Source organism: Macaca mulatta, chromosome 5 (assembly GCF_049350105.2).
Source record: "Macaca mulatta isolate MMU2019108-1 chromosome 5, T2T-MMU8v2.0, whole genome shotgun sequence".
NCBI lineage: Eukaryota > Metazoa > Chordata > Mammalia > Primates > Cercopithecidae > Macaca > Macaca mulatta.
Window position 1 is genome coordinate 114,105,667 of NC_133410.1, and position 24,500 is coordinate 114,130,166.

At 36.7% G+C, this 24,500-nt stretch overlaps 1 protein-coding gene across 1 annotated transcript; it reads left to right on the forward strand.

Annotated features, from left to right (window-relative positions):
- Positions 1-2,092: 2,092 nt before the first annotated feature.
- On the forward strand, positions 2,093-8,258 carry LOC144340990 (endogenous retrovirus group K member 25 Env polyprotein-like). Its single transcript, XM_078002691.1, has 2 exons — positions 2,093-2,231; positions 4,582-8,258. The coding sequence occupies exon 2, from the start codon at positions 6,187-6,189 to the stop codon at positions 7,249-7,251; it is 1,065 nt and encodes a 354-aa protein (XP_077858817.1). The 5' UTR covers positions 2,093-2,231; positions 4,582-6,186; the 3' UTR covers positions 7,252-8,258.
- Positions 8,259-24,500: the final 16,242 nt, after the last annotated feature.

Consider the following 24,500-nt stretch of genomic DNA (forward strand, 5'->3'; position numbering starts at 1 on the left):
ATCATGAGACTTTCTGTGCCTTTATTTCATACAAATGTTGTGAAGTAGTTCACAGCTTCACAACGTCTTCTTTGAGGATGAAGGACAATCTTAACACTCACCTTGAACTGCTTTCTAGTTTTCCAGAGTCCATTTGTAAATTAACTTAAATAGGTTTAAAATTACTTCTCTCTCTCAGGTAAGTTTTTAATTCCACATGAAGTATTCCAAAAGAAAAAAAATTATGTCAGATTTATTTTTATATGTTTACAAATACGCATTTTTAAATCCACTTTGAGACTTTTACCTTGATCATTCCAATATGACAGCACAGTTGTATCTATTGACATTGACTGGTATTAAATTGAAGAAGTGCTGTAAATTACCTCTCCATTCAGATCTATATGTCTAAAATGTAATTTTCTTCCTCTTACATGCAACACTATTTCTTTTAGCTCCTCAATATTTTGAAACCATCTATTTGTCCACGAAAAAAAAAAAAAATTCTTCCAGGATTAATAGAACAAACAATTTGGTGAAGACTTCTGTGAAATTACCACAAGAGATAGATCATAATAGGTGGTTGTAACAAGCAAAAAAGCTCCTAAGAAAAGGCTTTCAGAGGACTCTAAGGGTCAAAATCTCCCATGGGCTTTGCAAACAGCAGCCCCAGTTGCAAATCCAGGAACTGGCTTTAGGTACATGAAGCTCAGCTCAGGTTGTCGCTGGCACAAAGGGTCAGCTCTAAATGAAACTCTAAATAAGTGAATTCCATTTCAGTGTACTGCAGGGGCCTTTGAAAACAGTATGCTGAGAATAGATAGGGCTCAAGGAAAGTATCTCCAATTGAACTTTTAATGAACTCTCGTAGGCGCCAAGAAGGCGAGCAGATAAGGAAGAGCATAGAGACAAGGAACTGAGTAGAAGGTTACATCTGGGTAAAGAAAGTTTGTTTTGCATTGTGTTCTTTCTGCTGACATGGGATTTATGGAGTATTAATAAAGTGAGGCGGAGGCTCTGAGCGCGGCCGCCATGTTCTCTGTTTGTCTTTGTCTTTTGTGTCTGTTCATTCTCCACCACCCCCGGCACGGACCCCAATAAGTGGCACAGCGGGCAGGGTTCGCACGGGTGAGTAGGGGAGAACAAGAAGGGGAACCCCCTAGGAGCGGGTAAAGCCCGGATATTGTTAAGGGGAACCTTCTTAAGCTTTCATTATGGGGAATTCCAGGTCCTTGGCCTCAGAATATTTAAGATTATTACAAAGGCTTTTACTTTCAATTGGAGTTGATACCAAAGAGAGAACTTTATGGAAATTGTTTGCTCATGTGGAACAACATTGCTATTGGTTTCAATATCAAACTAAAGTGCAATTAAATAAACGAGATTGGCAACAGGTTGTTAAGACCCTTCGTCAAGCGCATTAGCGCGGCGATGTAATGTTGGCACCTTTGTGGGCCCTCTGTGCCTCTATTACTCAGGCTTTGGAGCTCTTAGAGACAGACTCTGAAAAAGAGGAGGGTGGAGATGAGGAATCTTTGAAGTCTCCAATAGCCATTTCCCCTCCTTTAGATAATCCTGTAACTGATGGGGAAGGTCCTTTGCATAATGATGTGTCTCAGGAAAGGGAATCAGAAATTCAAAAGGAGCTTCAGCCCGTTGTTCAATTGTTACAACAAATTTTACAATTGCAGTTATCTCCCCCTCACCCTTCTCCTCCACCCACTCCTGTTTTTACTTTTCCCGTGGCTCATCCACCCCCGTCAGCACCCAAGGCGGAGAAGGAGGATAGTTTTCCACCACAACCACCGCCGGTGGAAATGCTGCCTCGTTCAGGCATGGTTTTTACTGTCCCTGCTTCTACTGCTAAAGCTGTAATTGAGGTTTGGATTCTCAAGAGGATGAGGATCCTCTACAATTGTTCCCCATTACTAGGCAACCTTTTGGCCCTAATGATCAATTTCCTCAAGGAGGTGTGAATGTGCAGTATAATGTCCTTCAATTTAAGTTCCTTAAAGAAATGAAGGCAGCTGTTGCTAATTATGGCCCTCAATCTCCTTTTGTCATGGGGCTTTTAGATTCTTTCTCCTCTGAGAATTTGTTTTTGCCTCTTGACTGGGAGACTTTGGGGAAGGCTGTTTTGGACTGCTCTCAGTGGCTCCAGTTACGCAGTTGGTGGCTGGAAGATGCCAAAGAACAGGCCCGCCACAATGCCGCTAGAAATCCTCCAGGACCAACAGAGGAGCAATTAACAGGTACTGGTCAGTTTGCTACCGTAGCGGCTCAATCTGGGCTCGATGATATAGCATTATCACAAGTTAAAGGACTTTTTTTAAAAGCTTGGTGTAAAGTAGAACCATCGGGAAAAACTGCTTTGTCTTTCGTTAAGATTTTGCAGGGTGCTAATGAACCTTATCCTGATTTTGTTGCTCGGCTCCAAGTTGCTGTAATGAAGACTGTGGGTAATGGGGCAGCAGGCAAAATCCTGATAACCACATAAGCTTTCGAGAATGCTAATCAAGAATGTCAGAGGTTGTTGCGCCCTCTAAAGGCTGCTGGAAACTTACAAATAGAAGATTTTATTAGATCCTGTGCCAGAGTGGGAGGGGCTGCCTATAACGCACAATTGTTTGCTGGAGCTCTATCTAAGGCACTCATGGGAAAAAAGGGGGTTTGCTTTCAATGTGGAAAGACCGGTCATTTTAAAAAGGAGTGTCGTAAGTTATCTAATAAGAATGACTCCCCCAAAATAGGATCTAAAAGGCTTCCCACTGAGCCCTGTCGTCGTTGTGGCAAAGGGCGACACTGGACTAATCAATGTCACTCTAAAGTGAACAAATATGGTAACCCTCTAACCTCTGGATTGGGAAACTTGCAGAGGGGCCCTTCAGCTTGGGGCCCCAGCAACAATACAAGCCCTCTTCATTTGCAATTTCCAATCAGCTCGGGGGTCCAGCATCAGCAGGCCAATCAGTCAATGTTAACCCCCAATTTTCACTAACTCAACTTTTCTCTGCTACTTCTGGTAGCGCCGCTGCTGATGTGTCAATTTTGCAGGCCGTCGAACTCACTCCAGAAATGGGAGTTGTTAAATTGCCTACAGGTGTTTTTGGTCCATTACCTCCACATACTGTTGGATTGCTTATAGGACGTAGTAGTAGTATTCTAAAGGGTTTACAAGTTCATTTGGGTGTTATAGATTCTGATTATAAAGGGGAAATTCAAATTATGGCACAGGCTCATAAACCCATATCCCTTAAAGAGGGGCAACGGATTGCACAACTCCTTTTACTACCCTATTTCCAGTTTCCTTCACGGAGGCAAGAAAGAACCGGAGGTTTTGGAAGCACAGGTAAACATATTTTTTGAGAAACTTTAGTAACTCAACAAAAACCCTTGTTTCCTCTCGAAGTAGAGGGACAAATTTTTCAGGGCTTGGTTGATACAGGAGCTGACGTTTCCATTATTGCCTCCAACCAATGGCCTTTACAATGGCCTAAACAGCCTGTTGCTGTGTCTCTTACTGGATTAGGTTCTGCCTCAGAGGTGTATTAAAGTTCTCAATCCTTGAGTTGTCGAGGGCCGGATGGTCAAATGGCCCAAGTCCAATTTTATATTGTTCCTATTGCCCTAAATTTGTGGGGGTGAGATTTATTGCAACAATTTGGAGCTTTTGTTTCTATTCCTCATGTTTCTAATTCTGCCAAGAATATGATGTTCCGCATGGGCTACAATCCCCTTGAAAAGTCTTTAAACATGTAGCCACTGTTCAGCAGCCTCAAGCCCTTCCCTTAAAGTGGAAAACTAATATTCCTGTATGGGTTGAACAGTGGCCTTTAACACGTGAGAAGCTTGAGGCCTTGGAAAACTTAGTTCAGGAACAATTATCCTTAGGTCATATAGAACCTAGTACTTCTCCATGGAACTCCCCTGTTTTTGTGATAAAGAAAAAGAATGGTAAATGGAGATTATTAACAGATCTTCGTGCTATTAATGCATGTATTCAACCCATGGGATCCTTACAACCTGGCCTTCCTAATCCTTCTATGATTCCTCAAGATTGGGTGCTCATGGTTACTGATTTAAAGGATTGTTTTTTTTCTATTCCTTTGGATCAAAAGGATTGTGAGCGTTTTGCCTTCTCTGTCCCTGTTTTTAATAATTCTCAGCCACTTTCTCGATAACAATGGAAAGTTTTACCTCAAGGTATGTTAAACAGCCCTACCTTGTGTCAAGAATTTGTCCATCGGGCCTTGGATCCTGTTCAAAAGCGTCATCCTTCTGTTCTTTTATATCATTATATGGATGACATTCTTCTTGCTGCACCCACCAGAGACAAGCAGCAAGATGCTTTTGCATCATTACAAACTCAGCTTTCTTTCTACTCACTTAATATTGCCCCAGAAAAAATTCAAGTGGATTTTCCTATTCAATATTTAGGTTATACCTTGGGAGCACGAAATATTCGACCCCAAAAAATTCAAATTCGACGTGATCATTTAAAAACATTAAATGATTTTCAAAAGCTTTTAGGAGACATTAATTGGATGCGTCCTGTTTTAGGAATACCAACATATCAGTTACAACATCTTTTTTCTATTCTAGAAGGAGACAGTCACTTGGACAGCTCACGTCATTTAACTCCTTTGGCTTTACAGGAACTCCAGCTTGTAGAAGAGCAACTTCAAAAGGCCCATTTACATTATATCCTTCCCGACGTTCCCCTTTCCCTTTGTTTATTTCATACTTTACATTCTCCTACAGGAAGGATTCATCAAACCAATCGGCCGCTAGAATGGATGTTTTTGTCCAATAAAACATCTAAACGCTTGACTACTTATATCGACCGTTTAGCTGAACTGATCATCAAAGGACGGCATCGTTGTTGACAACTTTGGGGAGGAGATCCTTCCTTAATTATTTCTCAATTCACTCATAGTCAGATCACTTATCTTCTTGCAACTTCTGATTCTTGGCAAGTTGCTTGCGCTTCATTTGTTGGACAATTTTCTACCCAATATCCTAAGTCTCCAATCTTTTCATTTTTTAGGCAACATTCTGTGTTGCCTTTCTCACCAATTTCTGTATTTCCTGTTCAAGGTCCTACCTTTTTTACTGATGCTAGTAGCAATGGTAAGGCTGGATATTGGAGTGTTCATCAATCTCGAGTTACAGTTTATCCTTATCCCTCGGTGCAACAGGGAGAATTGTTTGCTATTCTCATGGTCTTACTTGATTTCCCTACTACTAGTTGTAATATTGTTAGTGATTCTCAATACGCCATTTATGTTACTTCTTATATTTCTCAGACCACTTTACCTCTTTGTGCTACTTCTTCTCTTCAAAAACTCTTTTCTTTGTTATCCTCTACTTTGAGCCAACGTCGAACTCCTTTATTCATCACTCATCTTCATTCTCATTCTCAACTTCCTGGACCATTAGTTCATGGTAATACTCAGATTGATTTGCTTTTAATTGGCCACCTGCAGGCTGCAGAATAAGAACATGCTCTACATCACACTAATAGTTCTGGCCTTCAATGACGGTTTCATTTAACTCGTAAACAAGCTCGTTCTCTTATTTGAGCTTGTCCTTCCTGTGCTCCTTTGAGCATTCCATCCTTCCATCCTGGGGTTAATCCACGAGGTACTCAAGTTAATCAGATTTGGCAAATGGATGTCACACATGTCCCTTCTTTTGGACAATTAAAGTATGTTCATCATACCATTGATACCTTTTCTCATTTTCAATGGGCCACTCCGTTGCCATCTGAGAAAGCTGATTCTGTTATTACACATCTCTTAGCTTGTTTCGCCATCATGGGCATTCCTCTTATACTTAAAACTGATAATGCACCTGCCTATGTCTCTCGTAAATTACAAGTTTTCTTACAGCAATACAATATTCAACATATCACCGGTATCCCGGGCAACAGTCAAGGTCAAGCCATCATTGAGCGTGCAAATTTAACCTTAAAAACTCAACTGCAAAAAAAAAAGGGGGGAAATGAGTCCCCCAGAAACCAGATTCTGAAGGTTGTTTTTACCTTAAATTTTTTGAATCAATGGAGACAATTGCAAGACTCCGCTGCCGTAACCCATCTTTCCTCACCTCCCTCGGTGATAGTCCCCGCTGACAATTTAAGGGTTTGATAGCCTAATGAAGAAGGTAAGTATGTTCAAGGGCAAGTTCTAAAACAGGGACGGGGCTATGCTCTTGTCCTTACAGGTAGCGGACCTGAGTGGTTTCCTACAAGACGATCGAAACCCTGTTGAAAAGAAAACTGGATTCAGCATGCATTTCTTCCTTTGTTGGATGTGCCTCGGCGGGGGACTTATTTCCCTTAGTGAGGCTTTGTATGAATATTGGACTTATATTCCCTTTCCACCCTTGTATCAGGGAGTCACCTGGGGGGAGGCGGAAATTAAGGTTTTCACCAATGACACTACTTGGATGCCGTCCCCCTATATAGACAAGGACAACATAGAATGGAAAATGGGAATCATAAACAACACATACCAATTTGGAGTGGAAGGACTTCCAATATGCATGGGAAATAGTCCTCATTGTCTCCGAAAATTGCATGAAGCCTGGGCTGTTCGCTATAATCATAGTCATGTGGCTGCTAATACTGTTATTATTGTAACTAGAAGCTTTCAGTATAATCATACTGTATATAGTAATGAGACTATTCCTAGTTCTTTACCTTTTTGTCCTATCCCAGAGGTTTCCCCTAATATTGAGGTGCTGGAGTGGCAACAATGTCGGGGAACTAAACCCCGGATTTTATTAGAATACAATGGGATGCAAATAACTGATTGGAGTGTGCACGGTGATTTTCAAACAAAATTTAGTCACATACCTTTGAAATGGCACCGGGTAAATAAAAGTATTGCCGCTAATGGTAATGAAATCTTGGTATGGCGTGAAGGAGGCCTGTCACCACCTATGCCTCATCTTAGACACTCTTTACAAGTACAGAGTCATCTTTGGAAGTTGTTAGCTGCAGGCGATGCCATTAGCACTTTTGTGGGGAATATGTCCCTTAATCTTTCTAACCCGAATAACTCCTTTCATATTCAGTTATATCGGAATACCTCCCGATATATTATTGCTTGTGTCCGTAAGCCCTACCTATTATTAGTGGGGAATTTGACATGGGATAATGATACGGGGATTGTTAATTGTACAGATATGTGTACATTTTTGTCTTGCCTCAATCATTCCTGGTGGCACAACTTTACTGGGGATATTTGTATCCTCAGGGCTCATTAGGAAATTTGGCTACCTGTTAACCTTACGTGACCGTGGGGGGCATCACCTCTTGAGACTTATATTTGGACTTCTCTCCAGCGAACCTGCCGTGCCCTTGGACTTATAATTGTCTTGGTGATGAGCCTTGTCGCCATCGCCTCCACTGCGGCCGTAGCAGGGCTCGCTCTTCATCAAAGCATACAAAATGCTGAATTTGTGCAGCAATGGCACGAACAATCTCACCGGTTATGGCTTCAACAACGAAACATTGATTCTCAACTTGCTGAAAGATTGGACAACATGGAGCAAGCATTGACATGGCTTGGAGATCAGCTCACTGTCCTCAGTACTCGGATAACATTACAATGTGATTGGAACTCCACTCAATTTTGTGTAATGCCTGTGCCTTTTAATATCTCTTAGAATTGGACCGAAATCCGAAAATTATTAGTAGGCCATAAAAATATTAGTTTGGACATCCAAGAGCTCACTCAGAACATTTCCGAAGCATTTCGACAACAATTACATGTGTTGTTCGGAACTGCAACCCTGCAGGAGCTGGGTCAACGCCTTGCTGCCCTTAACCCATGGACCCAGATGAAAACATGGATTTCTACAATCTCTGGAAGTATATTGCTTTGGGCACTCGGATTGGGTCTACTTCTCTTGGTGATTCGATGCTCCCTCCGTCGCCTCCAAAAACAAAAGAAAACACAGGAACAAATATGGGCTACCCTTTTAGGACTGAGGCAAAACAAAAAGGGGGAAATGCAGGGGCCTTTGAAAACAGTATGCTGAGAATAGATAGGGCTCAAGGACAGTATCTCCAATTGAACTTTTAATGAACTCCCGTAGGCGCCAAGAAAGCGGGCAGATAAGGAAGAGCATAGAGACAAGGAACTGAGTAGAAGGTTACATCTGGGTAAAGAAAGTTTGTTTTGCATTGTGTTCTTTCTGCTGACATGGGGTTTATGGAGTATAAATAAAGTGAGGCGGAGGCTCTGAGCGCGGCCGCCATGTTCTCTGTTTGTCTTTGTCTTTTGTGTCTGTTCATTCTCCACCACCCCCAGCACGGACCCCAGTAGTGTACACAGTGGTATCTTTCTCCTTCAACTCGCTCCCCTTGAATTCTCCCTCAGACATTCAGGGTTCAAAGCTTCCCCCTTCACTGCCAACACGAAGTCATTTTATCGTGTATTCATTCAATGAACAATTTGTAAGACCAAATACCAGATGCTAGAGTTATCAAGACACATAAGGCAGAAGGTATATCCTTAATTCACAGTCTAACGGAGAGAAAGGTACAAAATAAATGCAATTTAATGTGACGAACACAATAATTAGGGTTAAATACTCTGTATAAACACAATCAAAGAAGTAAGTTATCAACTTCATTTAGATAGTTCAGGGAAGGTTTTGAATTGAAAAACACATTTGAATCAGGTCTAGAAACATTGGGTATGGGAGACAGGGGTAAGGGAAAGGGCACTTCATGAGAATTAACTGGATGTGCAAAGCAGAAAAAACTTAACAGTAAATTGATTTACAGTGAGGTGTGAAATTTCTAGGAAAAAAGAATATTAGGTCTGAGAAATAAATCACTAAGACATACATTTTTAGAACCTAAAAAATTAGGAATATCATTTGATTCAGGGAGACCCTCCAACAAACCCAGAAAAATGATAGTTATTCTGCTTAGTCTTAAATATAAAAAATATTTTTAACTTAAAAAATATTGAATTGTTATAAATACATAATAGTTATACATATTTATGGGGTACATGTAGTATTTTGATGTAAGCATACAATGTGTAATGATCAAATCTGGGTAACTGATATATCCATCACCTCAAGCTAGAGGTGATAGAAAAATGCTATCATTTCTTTGAGTTAAAAATATTCCAAATCCACTAGTTTAGTTACCTTAAAATATGCAATAAATTATTGTTGACTATAGTTGCCCTCTTATGCTACTGAACACTAGATCACTAGAGGTCCCCTGACTTGCCAGCATTCATTATTTTTTGTCTATTAATAAAAGCCATTTTAACCAATATGAGATGATATTTTATTGCAGTTTTGATTTTCATCTGATGACTAATGATGTTGAGCATTTTTTCATATACCTGTTCACCATTTCCCGATATGTTTATCATGAAAAAATGTTCAATGAGAAAAAGGAAAACACTTATGGCTCATTTTGAGAAATGTCTATTCAGATCTTTTGCTCATTTTTTAATCATATTATTTGTTTTTATCATTATTGATTTGTTTGAGTTCCTTATATATTCTGATTATTAATTCTTTTCCAGATGGGTAGTTTGCAAATATTTTCTCCGACTCTGTAAGTTGTCTCTTTGCTTATTGATCATTTCCTTTGCTGTGTAGAAGATTTTTAGCTTGATGTGATCCCATTTGTCCATTTTTGCCTGGGCTGCCTGCACTGTTGAGGTCTTACTCAAGAAATCATTGCCCAGACCAGTGTGCTGGAGTCCTGTCTCAATGTCGTCAACTTCACAGCCTGATTTTTTATCTATTTATCTATTGATCTATTTATTTATCTAACTATCCATCTATCTATATAATCTACCTTACAATACACACACACACACACACACACACACACACACACACACACACACTCTCTCTCTCTCTCAAATACACATAGTAAATGTAACCTAAAATGGACAATATAGGATATATCAATTCTACAATGCTAAAAAGAGTGTTTGGTAAGAACATTTGTTTGCTGTCATACTGATAGCAAAACGTCTAATCAGACTGCTTCTCTATGTTGATCTTTAGCCAAATGTTTGAACACCCAATTACTCATAAGTGTTTTCTCATACCATGTCTGTGCTACTGTTAAATTTTTGACCAACTACCATCACATGTTCCAATTTATTTTTTGTGGTAACTTTTTCTTTCCTTTTTTTCTGCTAGAAACACAGAGCTTTTGGTATAATTTGGCAAGTCCTTTTCTTTCTATCTCCAACCATATATTACTATCCCTTCTGAAAACTATAACCTATATGAAGCTCATATTGAAGCACCATTATTGGGTGGTTCACTGTAGTCCTTAAAAAACATAGAGAAAAAGTCCAATTACAAAGAGTTTAGTTTAAAAGCAAGTGAGTCATTTCTTATTCACACTACAACACTTAGAAGTTTATATTGATCCTCATATGCTCCGACAGAAATTTTACCAACCTGTATGTTAGGCGGAAAATCCAAAAGACTATCCATTTTCATCTGGAAATTAAATTGATTATGCATCTACATGAAAAAGATAAATTCAGGTCATATCACTGAGAGAAGCAACAAAATATTGTAAAAGTCTATAAACATCAAAACAATTAAAACTTTTGAAATTACCAAGTAAATGAAATCTATTTTATTGAATCACTGAACTTCAAAATCATAGATGCCATGGCTCTGTCTTTGGGTAAGCTAGCATCCCAGTTGTATGCGCTAATATTGTTTTTAAGTCAGTCATTTTGCAATCTTGAATCACTTTAATTGATGTTTAATTGCCATGTTTAAAAACTTTTGCCATAGAAGATATGAAGAAGTCTATTTTTAGGCAGGAAATAGAAGTTTCTAGGTCTTCATGAAACTATAAAATTATAATTTTACACAAATCCCTGCCAGCTGGATAATAAATTAGAATAACAGGGGATGAGCTATATACCCCCTTTTACTCTTCTGTGAAAACTGATTTTGTTTTAAAAACTTAGAAATTCCAAGTTAATATTCTACTATTGCACCAAAAGTTGACATCCTTCATTCACATTCCCAGCCTTCCAGTGGCCACTAAAGAAGAAACCTTCATCTAGTCTACATCACCACCAAGGGAGAACAATGACAGCTAACACTGCTCCAGCCTCTACCACCTTGACCTGGTACAGCCATAGAACACAGGAAGTCCTCTTTGCTTCTAATGAAATTGGAAACATGGGAACATGCCCTATAATGAATGGTCTATATCCAAGAGAATACACTACATTAAAGTGTAGGAGAAAATCAATATTTATTAACTATAAACTTCCATTATTTAAAACAAGTCTTTGAAATAGTACCAGTTGCCTCATTTTCTTCTTCAAGCATTATATTTATAATACAGAAAAATGGGTTTTCTATTGGTCTAATCATTTTCTAAATTCTCAAATTGAGTCTTTTTCTCCAGTTATAATACTTTTCAGATGCCTCTTTGATGTCATTTACAGGGAGTTGAGGTTTTTTAAGTGTATTATGACCTTCCAGGCTTTCTGGTTTCAAAAGAACCTGGTGTCTGGGATACTAACAAAAATAATCTGTCCTTCTTTGAATTACCCTAACGTTTTATCTACAAATCAACAGGCTTCTTGAGGCTAGGGATAATGCATCCCTAGCACTTAGCCTAAAGTCTCTGAAACAGTACACTTTAATAGATCTGTAGCTCTTTAAAGTATTATACTTATTTACATTTATACCATTTCTGTGACCAGGTATGTTTTCCAACTACACTTATCATTTTGTGTTATTACAAACATGTGACATAGTTAAAACAGAAATCATGAAAATACAGAAAACCACAAAGAAATAATCACCTGTAATTACTGCCTATATTACAGATATATTGTATATTTCCCACATTAGCAAGCCAATTTACCAATTATTATTTATTGGTTAATTAGCATTTCATCATATGGCTGTCCATACTTATTTATACATACTATATATAACAATATGGTGGCAATGTGTATATTATTGCCTGTGATCTCATAGGCATGATAAACAATGCTTCTTAGTTGGTGTTCATTTAGTGTGAGTCCTTTGTAAAAATCATTACATCACTGATTTTAAATTGAAGAGAGAATAAGCCAGTGGATTTATTTATTGTTATAACAAAACTTTGTAAATTTTATACCGATATTTTCTTTCACCAAAAGTTCAATTCAAGGCTGGGCATGATGTCTCATGCCTGCAATCCCAGCACTTTGGGAGGACAAGGCAGGTGGATCACCTGAGATAAAGAGTTCAAGAACAGCCCGGCCAACATGGCGAAACCCCGTCTGTACTAAAAATACAAAAAAATTAGCCAGGTGTGGTGGTATGTGCCTGTAGTCCCAGCTACTGGAGATGCTGAGGCAGGCGAATCACTTGAACTCAGGAAGCAGAGGTTGGCAGTGAGCTGAGATCTTGCCACTGCACTCCAGCCTGAGCAACAGAGTGAGACTCTGTCTCAAAAAAAAAAAAAAAAAAAAAAAAAAAAAAGTTCAATTAAAAATTACTCCATTATAAACTATTTGATTATATTATCCAGAATTTTACAACTCATATTGAAATGCAAATTTTATAATATTTTTTCCAAATAGAGTCTTAATAGGGTTAAAGGTTGATAGTCTCACAATAATACACTATTCCACAATGTAGAGCACTTAGCAGTATCCATAACAACCATTATTATTTTTAAAATATTTGAATAGCAACATTCTTTAAAATAGTTGATGATTTATTGTGACAGAATGAGGAGAACTTAAGCAAGACTATCTATCGGTAAATTAATTTCTAACCATGCTGACGGAAAAGCAGCTTTATATTTTACTTTTGAAACAAGGTGATGGTTGTATCTGAAGAAAAAAGAGATACAAGCTACTATTTCTAGGCTATCCAGCTCAAGGAAAGCACTTTGTCAAGCATTTGAAGTAAAAGAATGTTGTCTTCAGAACCCAAACAGTTGTATCTCAGAATACAAAGGAATTTAATACATATATTGGTCTGTCAGTCAGAAAATAAAACACTGTAAAAAATCAAAATCATTTCAAATTAGTAGAATTTTAGTCATTTTTGTTGTTGTTGTTGGTTAACATGGCAGAACATGACACAACTGAATCTGTTTAGAACGTACTCCTGTGTTCAAGCAACAATATTTTCTGTGCATGAAAGAATGTGTATAGGTTGTCTAATTAACACTAATGAAAGTTCTAGTTTTCAATATACTCTGAATTATTGGGTAAGTATAACTGATAGTAACGTCACAACAGTACTGGGAACAGAAATATATCTGAAGGAAAAGATGTTACTGAGTTTACTGAAAATCTTCAAAATATTCATAAAGGCAGAAGAGGAAAATAGAAACAAGGAAGACTAGTTTATACAGGAGAGTAAATGGAAGATGAGTATAAGGAGAAGAAAAGGGGAAAATCAGACTTGAGGAATGGCATGATTCATTTAGTGTGGTCCTTTCAATGAAGCTAGAAGATAAAAGAAATAGTTTATTGTTAGGTTTCTTATGTGAAACAAAGAAAAGAATCTTTGAAAATGTGACTGATATCTGTGTACAAAAGTAATATTATGTAAAAATTCTTAGTGTTCTACTGAGCCATTTGTTACCTTAATTTGCCTGAAACTGAAAATTCAGTTGTAAAGAATAAATGAAAAAATAATTTACTTTGGGAAAAATAACACCAAAATCTGCTGCTAAGTGTAATTATTTGATATAAACTTTCTTGACTTTTTTGTGATTAATAACTTACCCAAAACTATCTTAATTGTTGTATTTCTATATGAAAATTTGTTTTGACAATTTAACTATTATTGATTCAGTCAGATAAAATAGAAATTTCATTTTATTTGGTTCCTTGATTTTTCATTTTAGTATATATTTCACATTTTGCCAATTATGGCAAAGACTGTGTAGATGTTAGCAACCCTGCATCCTCCTCTTGCCACACTGGAAGATTACATATTCCAGCCTCCCTTGTAATTTGGACAGGGCCATATTCCTGTGCTCTGTCAAAGAATAGGAGTGGAAGTATTTCATATCTTCTTCCAGGACTGGCCAAGAGTCCCCCTTCACTTGCTGTTTGCCTATTGCCAATTAAAAGCAAAGAAGCCTATGTGGGAATTTGAAGGAGGCCTAGGAGACAGCAGTGTCACGACATGAAAAAAGCCAGGATTCCTCAACCGTCATGCAAAAGGCCATCCACTAAATATATAAACTGTGGTATTACCCATAAATGAACAGTAATTTTGCTAAGTTAGTGAAATTAGGAAGTTGTTTTTATGTAAAGCTAGCATTAATAACCTCAAATGACAACCTGGCCCTTAAAAGGTTTTCTGTTGACATTATTAATTTTTTAATTTAAGATGGTGTTTGCAAGTTAGACAATTTTAGTATTGAGTTCAAAAGAAATAACTAAAATAAAAATAGGTTGCTCATACAACATTATTAACTAAACTGCCTTGTAATCAACCAAGGACTGTCAACTCTGCACATGTTTCTCTTGGATGTTAGCTCTTTAAAATACATCCGGTCTTAAGTGTTCTGAAATACATTACTTCATTTAGTTCACAGCTAAGTGATGGTAATACTCTCTGATTACTCATCAAAGCCAGAAGCTTTACAGAGCAGAGAGAACTACCTTACCTCTTTGTTAAATCATCAAATATTACATATAAGAATTGTAGACATTTTGGTATTGGAATGGACCTTAAAGACTACAAAACCATCACACTCGTCAGCTGAGCCAACTATGCTTTAAGGGAGGTTAAGACATTAGTATGAGGATCCAGAGCTACTTGGCAGCAGAGCTAAGGTTAGTACTATAAGCTCCCGAATGCCTAATTACATTCTTACCTGCAAAAGCTTTTTCACAGCAAGGTCAGTCATAGGACTCCAATATCCATATTTCATTCTGAGAGATACTGGCCAGCCAATGACAACTGTTGTTCAGTTTGACTCATTGACACCACCACTTCTTTCCTTCTTGCTCCAGCCAGTCACCCAAAGAGAGGATTCCAACTAATGGACAGCAAATCCACATGTTGACCAAGAATCTGCACTGAGGCCTTGTATATAAAGATTAACATGACCATACTCTTTGAAATCTAAATAGAGAAACATAGGCCCATGGCCAGTTAGCAATAGGATCTGATATTAAAAGTATATGTAAAGAGAACAAGACCGAATTAAATCTAAGTAAGCCATGAGGGACTATGATGAGTCAAAGTTATAAGGGGGAACTAATACCTAGAGATAAATAAGATTCTACCAGGGGAAGATCGTGAAAAGATTGCTAGAGCTTCCTGAAATCCTGATGTCTATGTTGATTTATTCCAGTACTAATTTTTATCATTAAGCCCTCTTTATCTTGCTAACTTATAAATAAGCCTTCTATATCTTACAGAGGCCTAAATGAGTAGCCATCTTTTTACAACTGAAAAAAATATACATGAAAGAAAAGCATTTAAAATATGTCCTTCAACCTAATGTTTGTAAATATATATATAATTATATACATTTACAAATATATATTTACAAATATAAATATATAATTATATATGGGAAAAATCATACAATTAAATATTAAATTAACCATTTAAAATTTTAAAATTTAATGGATGTCAAAAATATAAATTGAAGTGCACGCACAATGAGAGTGAATATTGACTAAAACTACATCACAAAAAGGTTAATAAATTAATAAAGAAAACAAACATAATTATAATAAAAACACTAATGCTTCAGTGAGATAATATGCAAAGAAAGTGGACTAACGGTTCACAAAAGAAAGACATAGAAAAAGCTGATTAGTATATGAAAAAGTTTAGCTTTGCCAGTAACAAAGGAAATGTGATATAGGTCAATTATAAAATATCATTTCTACTTACCAAATTAGCAAGCATTTATAGAATATTAATAATATGCTGATAGTGGTGAGAAATATATTAACACATTGCCTATGTGTTCATAAATTAATGGAATAATTCTGGAGAGCAGTTTGGTACCACATACCTATAGCCTTCAAAATTCTTATCCACATTGGCCCAATAATTCCCTTTCTATAATATAACCTTAGTTAGTGATCAGAAATATAAACACATATTTATATTAATATTTTATATTAGCATTTATTATACTTTATCATAATTATTTGTTTTTATAGCCTATCTTCTCCACTTACTGACTTTGATAACTTCAAGGCCTAGCATAGTGGCTGGTACACAGTACCTGACCGAGAAAAACCGTTTAATATAAATCTGATGAATGAGCAAATAAAGAAAAGAAGGAAGATATATAGGATAGTGTTATTTAAAACAATGAAGTGTTAGAAAAAATCCTATGACTATTAAATAAATCATAGTGGACAAATATAATTGCAATAGTATATAAGCATAAAATTATGTTTTGAGACTTTTAATGATATAAGGACTTGTTTAAAAGTAAAAGGTAATCAAAAACTAGGATATAGCACTCTATGTACAGTATGCTCTTGACTCTGCTAAAATGTGCTAAAATATACATGAAGTCTAAAAGAGACATGCTAATACATATATATTGGTCAAAGTTGGTCAAATATTATATACAAGTTGATTATTCCTAATCCAAAAATTTGAAGTCCAAAATGTTCCAATATCCAAAACTTTGAGTGTGGATGTGACACCAGAAATGAAAATTCCACACCTAACTTCATATAATCATTCACAGTCAAAAACACAGGTGCACACCACATAGTTACTCAGTGTCCCAAGGGACAAAAGACCTTCCCAGTCCTTTTCAGCTGATATATCCTTTCAGCATACACCCATATTCTTCCATGCAAGCATGCCCACAAAGGGTAATCAAATGGCATGTGTGTAGAATGGCATGTGTGTAGGCTGGACTTGCTTATGGTAGGTTCCCCACAAGGTTCCCATGGGACCAAGACCTATGTGCATTATTCTTTTTTTTTTTTTTTTTTTTTGCTTATTCTCTGCTCTGTGGTATCAAGATGTTGAAAATGTCAAAAATATCTGCAGATATCCCTATGATAATAGTGGTAAGAAAAAGAAGAAGCATTTATGTTTATTGCAGAGCAAGTCAAGCTGTTGGAGAAACTGGATAGCAGTGTAAGTGTGAAAAGTCTTACAGAAGAATATGGAGTTGGAATGACCTCCACATTCTACCTGAATAAACAGAGGATAAACTGTTAAGTTCTATACTGAAAGTGATGAACAGAAGTTAACAAGAAAAAAAAGAAAAAAAAATCACTGCACAAAGCCAAACATGAAGATCTTGATCATGTATTGAAAGGGTGCATTTGTCAGCTTTGCAGTGAACACATGCCACTTAATAGTATACTGATCATGAAATTTTCAATAGATGATTATAATCTCTATTTTGATAGCCTACTTTTATTTAGACAATAAGTCTTATTTTTTTAGAATGCATTAGTGGAATAGGGAATCTCCATTAATGACTCAGATGTCCCAAATATTCAATATGTCAGTGTTATCTGATCATATCTGTGTATATTTACCTGATTTAAAGCATGTAACTGGGACCAGTTAGATTGCTTCATAGTTCTAAGTTGCAGTGCATGTCTTACCTGCAATTGAGAGTGTGGCAAGGGATTATGGGCAAATGAACATACCCATAGCACTACAAACCATTCCCCAAAGGGAAAGAAGGTATTGGAACTAGAAGATACAGGGGTTAAATTTGGATACTAAATCAGTTCCATAAGTTGTGAAATGTCATTCAAGGGTGGATTTTTCTGCCATAGTAGAAATGACAATTTTAAAAATCAATATGGTAAATAAAATCAAACACTTTTAATAGTATTCATCCTGGTGATATTGTCACTATGCTACCTCTACTGACTCCCCATTTTACCTGCCTGTCCCCATGAATTTGACTATTTATGTTGGTGCTTGAATATCTTTGCATTGTTCTGCATACAAATTTATTTCCCACAAAATTTCAGCCATGGTAATTTGCATTCTTGGTAAATAGTAAACGTTATTATTTTAAATCATGATAAAAGACTAAAACTATATTCTCTTCTGAAGGTTTTACATGCACCATAGCTTATATCCTTTTATTTCTCTCTCTGGGTTTCTTCCATTTTCTTCCATTCCCACATCTTCTGTTACCTAGCTGGAGCAGAAATTAAACTGATGTCACTAAGATACTAGGGTTAGAAGAAATGCCAGTGCCTTGTTGCATACATCCTTATTAGTATGAGAGACCAGGGTATGTATACTCCAATGGGCCCTCCTTACCAACTCACGGAACACCTCAATTCTTTATCCCTAATCCTACAACCACAGTTAATCATGTCCCAAATGCTTGCCATTGTTCAAAATAAAGGTACCCTGAAAGGAGATGACAGCTAATGAAGCAATGCCCATGCAGCCAGGAAGAAGGGAGGGGACACTGTTCTAGCAACTATGTGATCCAGAACTGCCCATCTGTCAAGTACTAGATGTCACTGCCAGAAAGCCTCAAATATATAAGAAACTTCCAGATGTGTTTGAATCAGCATAAATGTAACATCTCCTACTAGAAAATAATTCCCTGGCAGGGTACCAGTGGGATAGGTTAGTAGTATTGTTTTGTATGTAACTCATGGTTCATGGGTATCTTCAGCATAAAACTCTTACTTATTCAAAGCTTAAATAACCCATGTACAGGCATATTCTGCTCTCCCGGCAACAATTCTCAGATGTTGTTACAACTCCTCAAGCATAAGAACTGTTTCCCTTAGGTTGAGTTCTGGAGGGTTAAGTATCTATCCACTGAATTACTGTGGTTTCTATCAGAAAATCTGACTTTTAGTAGAAAATATTCAAATAGTCAGTGACTGCTGAAAATTTAACAGCCAACCTATTGAATTGTCTGTGATCAAGGCCTTAGAAAAGTGAGTGGTGGCCTTGGAGAGATGCAGGTCACTTAATCAACAAATAAAGCTTTAGAAAACCAAACAGGAGATAGCTGGCACTGTAACATTCTGTTTTGATGGGGATTTCATTACATTTTGGAACATGCATACTTGACTTTAGCTTTAGTTGCTGAGAGTTCAATGAAAGAGGCCGACACTATATTTGTTTTGTGCTAAATGAGTATATTTGATGAAACACGTGACTTCTGTAACAATAACCACTACATGTACCATAAACATGGGTAACTACATTTATAGATTAATTAATGATAAATATGCACAGAGAAATCAGGCACTTAGCTAGACACTCAGCCTTCAAATCATTTTTCTTTAACTGATAGGGCACTTGTTGAAATTCCTACAAGCACATTTGCTTGAGTTCTCATTGAAATAATTTGGTTCATTTTTCAATTTACTTTTCTCACAAGTCAGAGAAGATTTGCCATGCTAAGGAAATCAGACTTACTATGCCAAAGAAATACAACATTTAGGGTAGACTATTTGGGTAATCATGTATTCTTAAAAGAAGAAAGCTTTTCTAAATAGAAATCAGACCAATGAAACTTTCAACAAAGCATTGCATAGATAATTATTAAGATTATAAATATGCATGAAAACTAGAGGTAGCCAAAGATTGTCCACAGCTACTAATATGTTTTGACAGGACTATAATTTTGTTATACTTCAACAAGAGTTAAGGATAGTCATGAAGTACAAACTGTGGGCTTGCCTGTTTTATATGCTGAACAAAGAAAAATAGAAAAACAATTTCATTGAATCAGGATCAAAAGCATATATCAAGGGTATTCAGTCCTTAGAAATAAGCTGGTTCTCAAAAATACTTTTAAAAACTTAAATAAAGCAAATTTTAATTATTCATATGAATGAAGAATTAATACTTAAGGTGAATTTTAATGTTCAGTAGATATGCATAATTATGTGTCTATTGTATTGACTTTATATATCCTTATTAAAGCAGATAAGAGCATGTAAAGTTTGTTTCTTCTGCCAAGTAATGTTGATTACATCATTACTGGTATTTTTAAAAATATGTATTTCACTTGATATTGAACATCATTGTAATATTTTTCCTTTTCTATCCCAAGAACGATACATACAAGTGAAACAACTTAGAATATATATACAATATGGATACAGTCATTTGCCATCACTCTGAATTCTAATTTTTGCATTAGGATATTTTAGGATAAGAAAATTCTGAGTTATACTAGGATGCAAAGATGAACATGCACTTTTATTGAATCCCTCTTATTTTCTCCTCTCTCCCTCTGAAGTTATCAGAAAGCTTATCACTTGTCAGTATGAACACATAAGGTTAGGAAAAAATAGCATGAAAATGGTATACATTTATTTTTCTGGACTAAACAACGTTGAAGATACATTTAAATTCTTGGTCATATTCAGTTCACCTTGCTATTGACTTATTTTCATGTAAAAGTACTGGCTTAACAGTTGCACATTGTGTAAAAACATTAAATACTAGTACTATTACTAATAGCTAACATTTGAGGATTTAGCATATGCCAGGCACTGTATTAAGTAGTATACATATTTCTTCTGATTTTCTCAGCCAAACATACTATAGGGCAGGGGCAATGTTATTATCCATAATTTGTGTATAAAAATATTTTAAAATACTAAGTGTAAAGAGTCTGTATAACTAGCACAATGTCACACAACAGAGCGTGGATAGAAATCCACACAATCTGAGGGACTTCGGGACCATACTTTAAACCACCATGCTAGCATGTTGTAGATAAAATATGCTGTTGATACAATATTTAAATGCAAATAAGCATTCATGTAAAAAATAAGCCACACTGCAATTGTTTATGGACATGATGAGTTTAAGAATGATGAGACTTACAATAATAAAATCTTAGAATGTAATGTGCTATAGTCATACAAGTCTAACACATTTTTGCTGACTCTTATCATGGGCCCAACATTGTCCTCACCATTGTAGATATAGTAGTTAAACAAAGTTCTGCTTTTATGAATCTAACATTGCAATTAGAAAGCACACAAGAAGAATGAATGTTTTTAAAGAATGGCAAGGGCTATGGGGGAAAAAATAAAACAAAGAGCTATAACAATAAGAAGGAAGAATTCCTTTAGCCAAAGTAGCTAGGTAAGGCCTAAGGAGGAGGCTTTAAGTGCTATAAACTTCCATCTAAATGCTGCTTTAGCTGTGTCCCAGAGATTCTGGTACATTGTTTCTTTATTCTCATTGGTTTCAAATCAAAATCAATGTGCAAAAATCACAAGCATTCATATACACCAATAATAGACAAACAGAGAGACAAATCATGAGTGCACTCCCATTCACAATTGCTAACACGGGAATAAAATACCTAGGAATACAATTTACAAGGGATGTGAAGGACCTCTTCAAGGAGAACTACAAAGCACTGCTCAAGGAAATAAGAGCGGACACAAACAAATGGAAAAACATTCCAGCTCATGGATAGGAAGAATCAATATTGTTAAAATGGCTATACTGCCAAAAGTAATTTATAGATTCAATGCTATTCCCACCAAACCACCATTGACTTTCTTCACAGAATTAGAAAAAGCTACTTTAAATTTCATATGGAACCAAAAAAGAGCTCGTATAGCCAAGACAATACTAAGGAAGAAGAACAAAGCTGGAGGCATCATGCTACCTGACTTTGAACTATACTACAAGGCTACAATAACCAAAACAGCATGGTACTGGTACAAAAACAGATATATAGACCAATGGAACAGAACAGAGGCCTCAAAAATAATGCCACACGTCTACAACCATCTGATCTTTGACAAACCTGACAAAAACAATAAATGGGGAAATGATTCCCTTTTTAATAAATGGTGTTGGGAAAACTGGGTAGCCATATGCAGAAAACTGAAACTGGACGCCTTTCTTACACCTTATACAAAAATTAACTCAAGATGGATTAAAGACTTAAACATAAAACCTAAAACCATAAAAACCCTAGAAGAAAACCTAGGCAATACCATTCAGGACATAGGCATGGGCAAAGACTTCATGACTAAAACAGCAAAAGCAATGGTAACAAAAGCTAAAATTGACAAATGGGATCTAATTAAACTAAAGTGCTTCTGCACAGCAAAAGAAACTATCATCAGAGTGAACAGGCAACCTACATAATGGGAAAAAATTTTGGCAATGTATCCACCTGACAAGGGCTAATATCCAGAATCTACAAAGAACTTAAACAAATTTACAAGAAAAAAAACAAATGACCCCATCAAAAAGTGGGTGAATGATATGAACAGACACTTCTCAAAAAAAGACATTTATGTGGCCAACAAACATATGAAAAAAAGCTCATCATCACCGGTCATTAAAGAAATGCAAATCAAAACCAGAATGAGATACCAATTCATGCCAGTTAGAATGGTGATCCTTTAAAAGCCAGGAAACAACAGATGCTGAAGAGGTTGTGGAGAAATAGGAATGCTTTTACACTGTTGGTGGGAGTGTAAATTAGTTAAATTGTTGTGGAAGACACTGTGGTGATTCCTGAAGAATCTAGAACCCAGAAATAACATTTGACACAGCAATCCCATTACTGGGTATATACCCAAAGGATTATAAATCATTCTACTATAAAGACAGGTGCTCATATATGTTTATTGCAGCACTATTCACAATAGGAAAAATTTGGAACCAGTCCAAATGCCCATCAGTGATAGACTGGCTAAAGAAAATGTGGCACATATACACCATGGAATACTGTGCAGTCATAAAATGAATTTCACATCCTTTGCAGGGACATGGATGAAGCTTGAAACCATCATTCTCAGCAAATTAACCCAGAAACAGTAAACCAAATACCGCATGTTCTCGCTCATAAATGGGATTTGAACAATGAGAACATATGGGCACAGGGAGGGGAACATCACACATTGGGGCCTGTCAGGGCATGGGGGCAAGGGGAGGGATAGCATTAGGAGAAATACCTAATGTGGATGACGGGCTGATGGGTGCAGAAAACCACCATGGCATATGTATACCTATGTAACATACCTGCACATTCTGCACCTGTATCCCAGAACTTAAATGATCATCATCATCATCATCATCATCATCATCATATCATCTCTCTCTGGATTCTCTTTGAAGGATGGATTGGAGAAGTAAAAAGAATGGAAATAGGAAAACCAGATCGAAGGTTATCAATGCAGTTGACATAAGTGATGATTGTGTCTTGGACTGCAGTTTATGTGAAGGGAAAATGAAAGATCAGAATATGTTGTAGAAGTGAAGTCAACAGGGTTCGCTTCCTTATATTGACTTACAATGGTCTCCACATAATCTTAGCCACTGACCTTGTTTGGTTCTTGGAGGATATACAGAATAGATTTAATCCCTTCAGATTTTAAAAAGCAGGACACATGACCTCTCTTAAATATCCCTATTTCCATACTAACAAGCCCTACTTCCCTCCAACTATCTTCTGATATCTTTTTAACATTGCTGAATATCCTGGATACCTCCCATTGATTATCTTCTTTTTTGGCAACGTCTCTTTTAAAATGTGGTGCCCAGAACTGAATGAAGCACTTCAGGCATTCCCTGACATCTATGGAGTCCAGTGGGGCGATTTCCTTCCAGAGTGTACTGCATTTCTTTTAATACAGCCTAGTGCATATGCATTGCATGCTTAACAAAGGAAGGTAGTGGTAGGACAATATAGTTTGAAGAGTCAAAACCAGGATTACCTCTACTAAAAAAATACAAAAAACTAGCCGGGCGCGGTGGCGGGCGCCTGTAGTCCCAGCTACTCGGGAGGCTGAGGCAGGAGAATGGCGTGAACCCGGGAGGCGGAGCTTTCAGTGAGCTGAGATCCGGCCACTGCACTCCAGCCTGGGCGACAGAGCCAGACTCCGTCTCAAAAAAAAAAAAAAAAAAAAAAAAAAAAAAAAAAAAAAAAAACCAGGATTACCACCTGACTATTACTGGAGAATATTTATGAAAGTAGATTTTTTTTTTTTTTTTGGAAAAGGGAAGTAGAGCTATGGAGAGGATGATTTTCTTGGCAACTGACAATCTTTAGAAAAGGTGCTAAATTAATAGTTAAATAAAAGTGCTGCTAAAAAGTTCTGCTGGGGTTGGAGGTGAGGTGAGGAGAGCAGATGGGGAAGCAGGACAAGAGAGCGAGCGAGCAAAGCAAGGTTAATAATGAGAGATGTTTCTGAGGAATGAGGTGAGTGAAGTGGAAAGTGCAGGTGAACATAAAACAATTATTTCAAGTTGAAAACAATGGTAAACATGATTTTTGCAGTAAAGTTATCTGGGTTCTTTAAGCACCTTAATTGGTTTGACTCCGTGTTTTGCATCAGTCGCAAATAATGCTTCGTGAACCAAATTTTAATCAATCACTACAAAGGAAATGTCTTAACTATATTTTAACTAATTTGTTTTCTTATCAGTTATTTCTATTCCATGGTTCCACAGGACATGGAATAGTCCTTATAGTCCTTATTGTTAATAGACACTAAGTCTATTAACTCTGAAGCGGTCTAAGGATGTGAGAACTTGTGGCATATTAA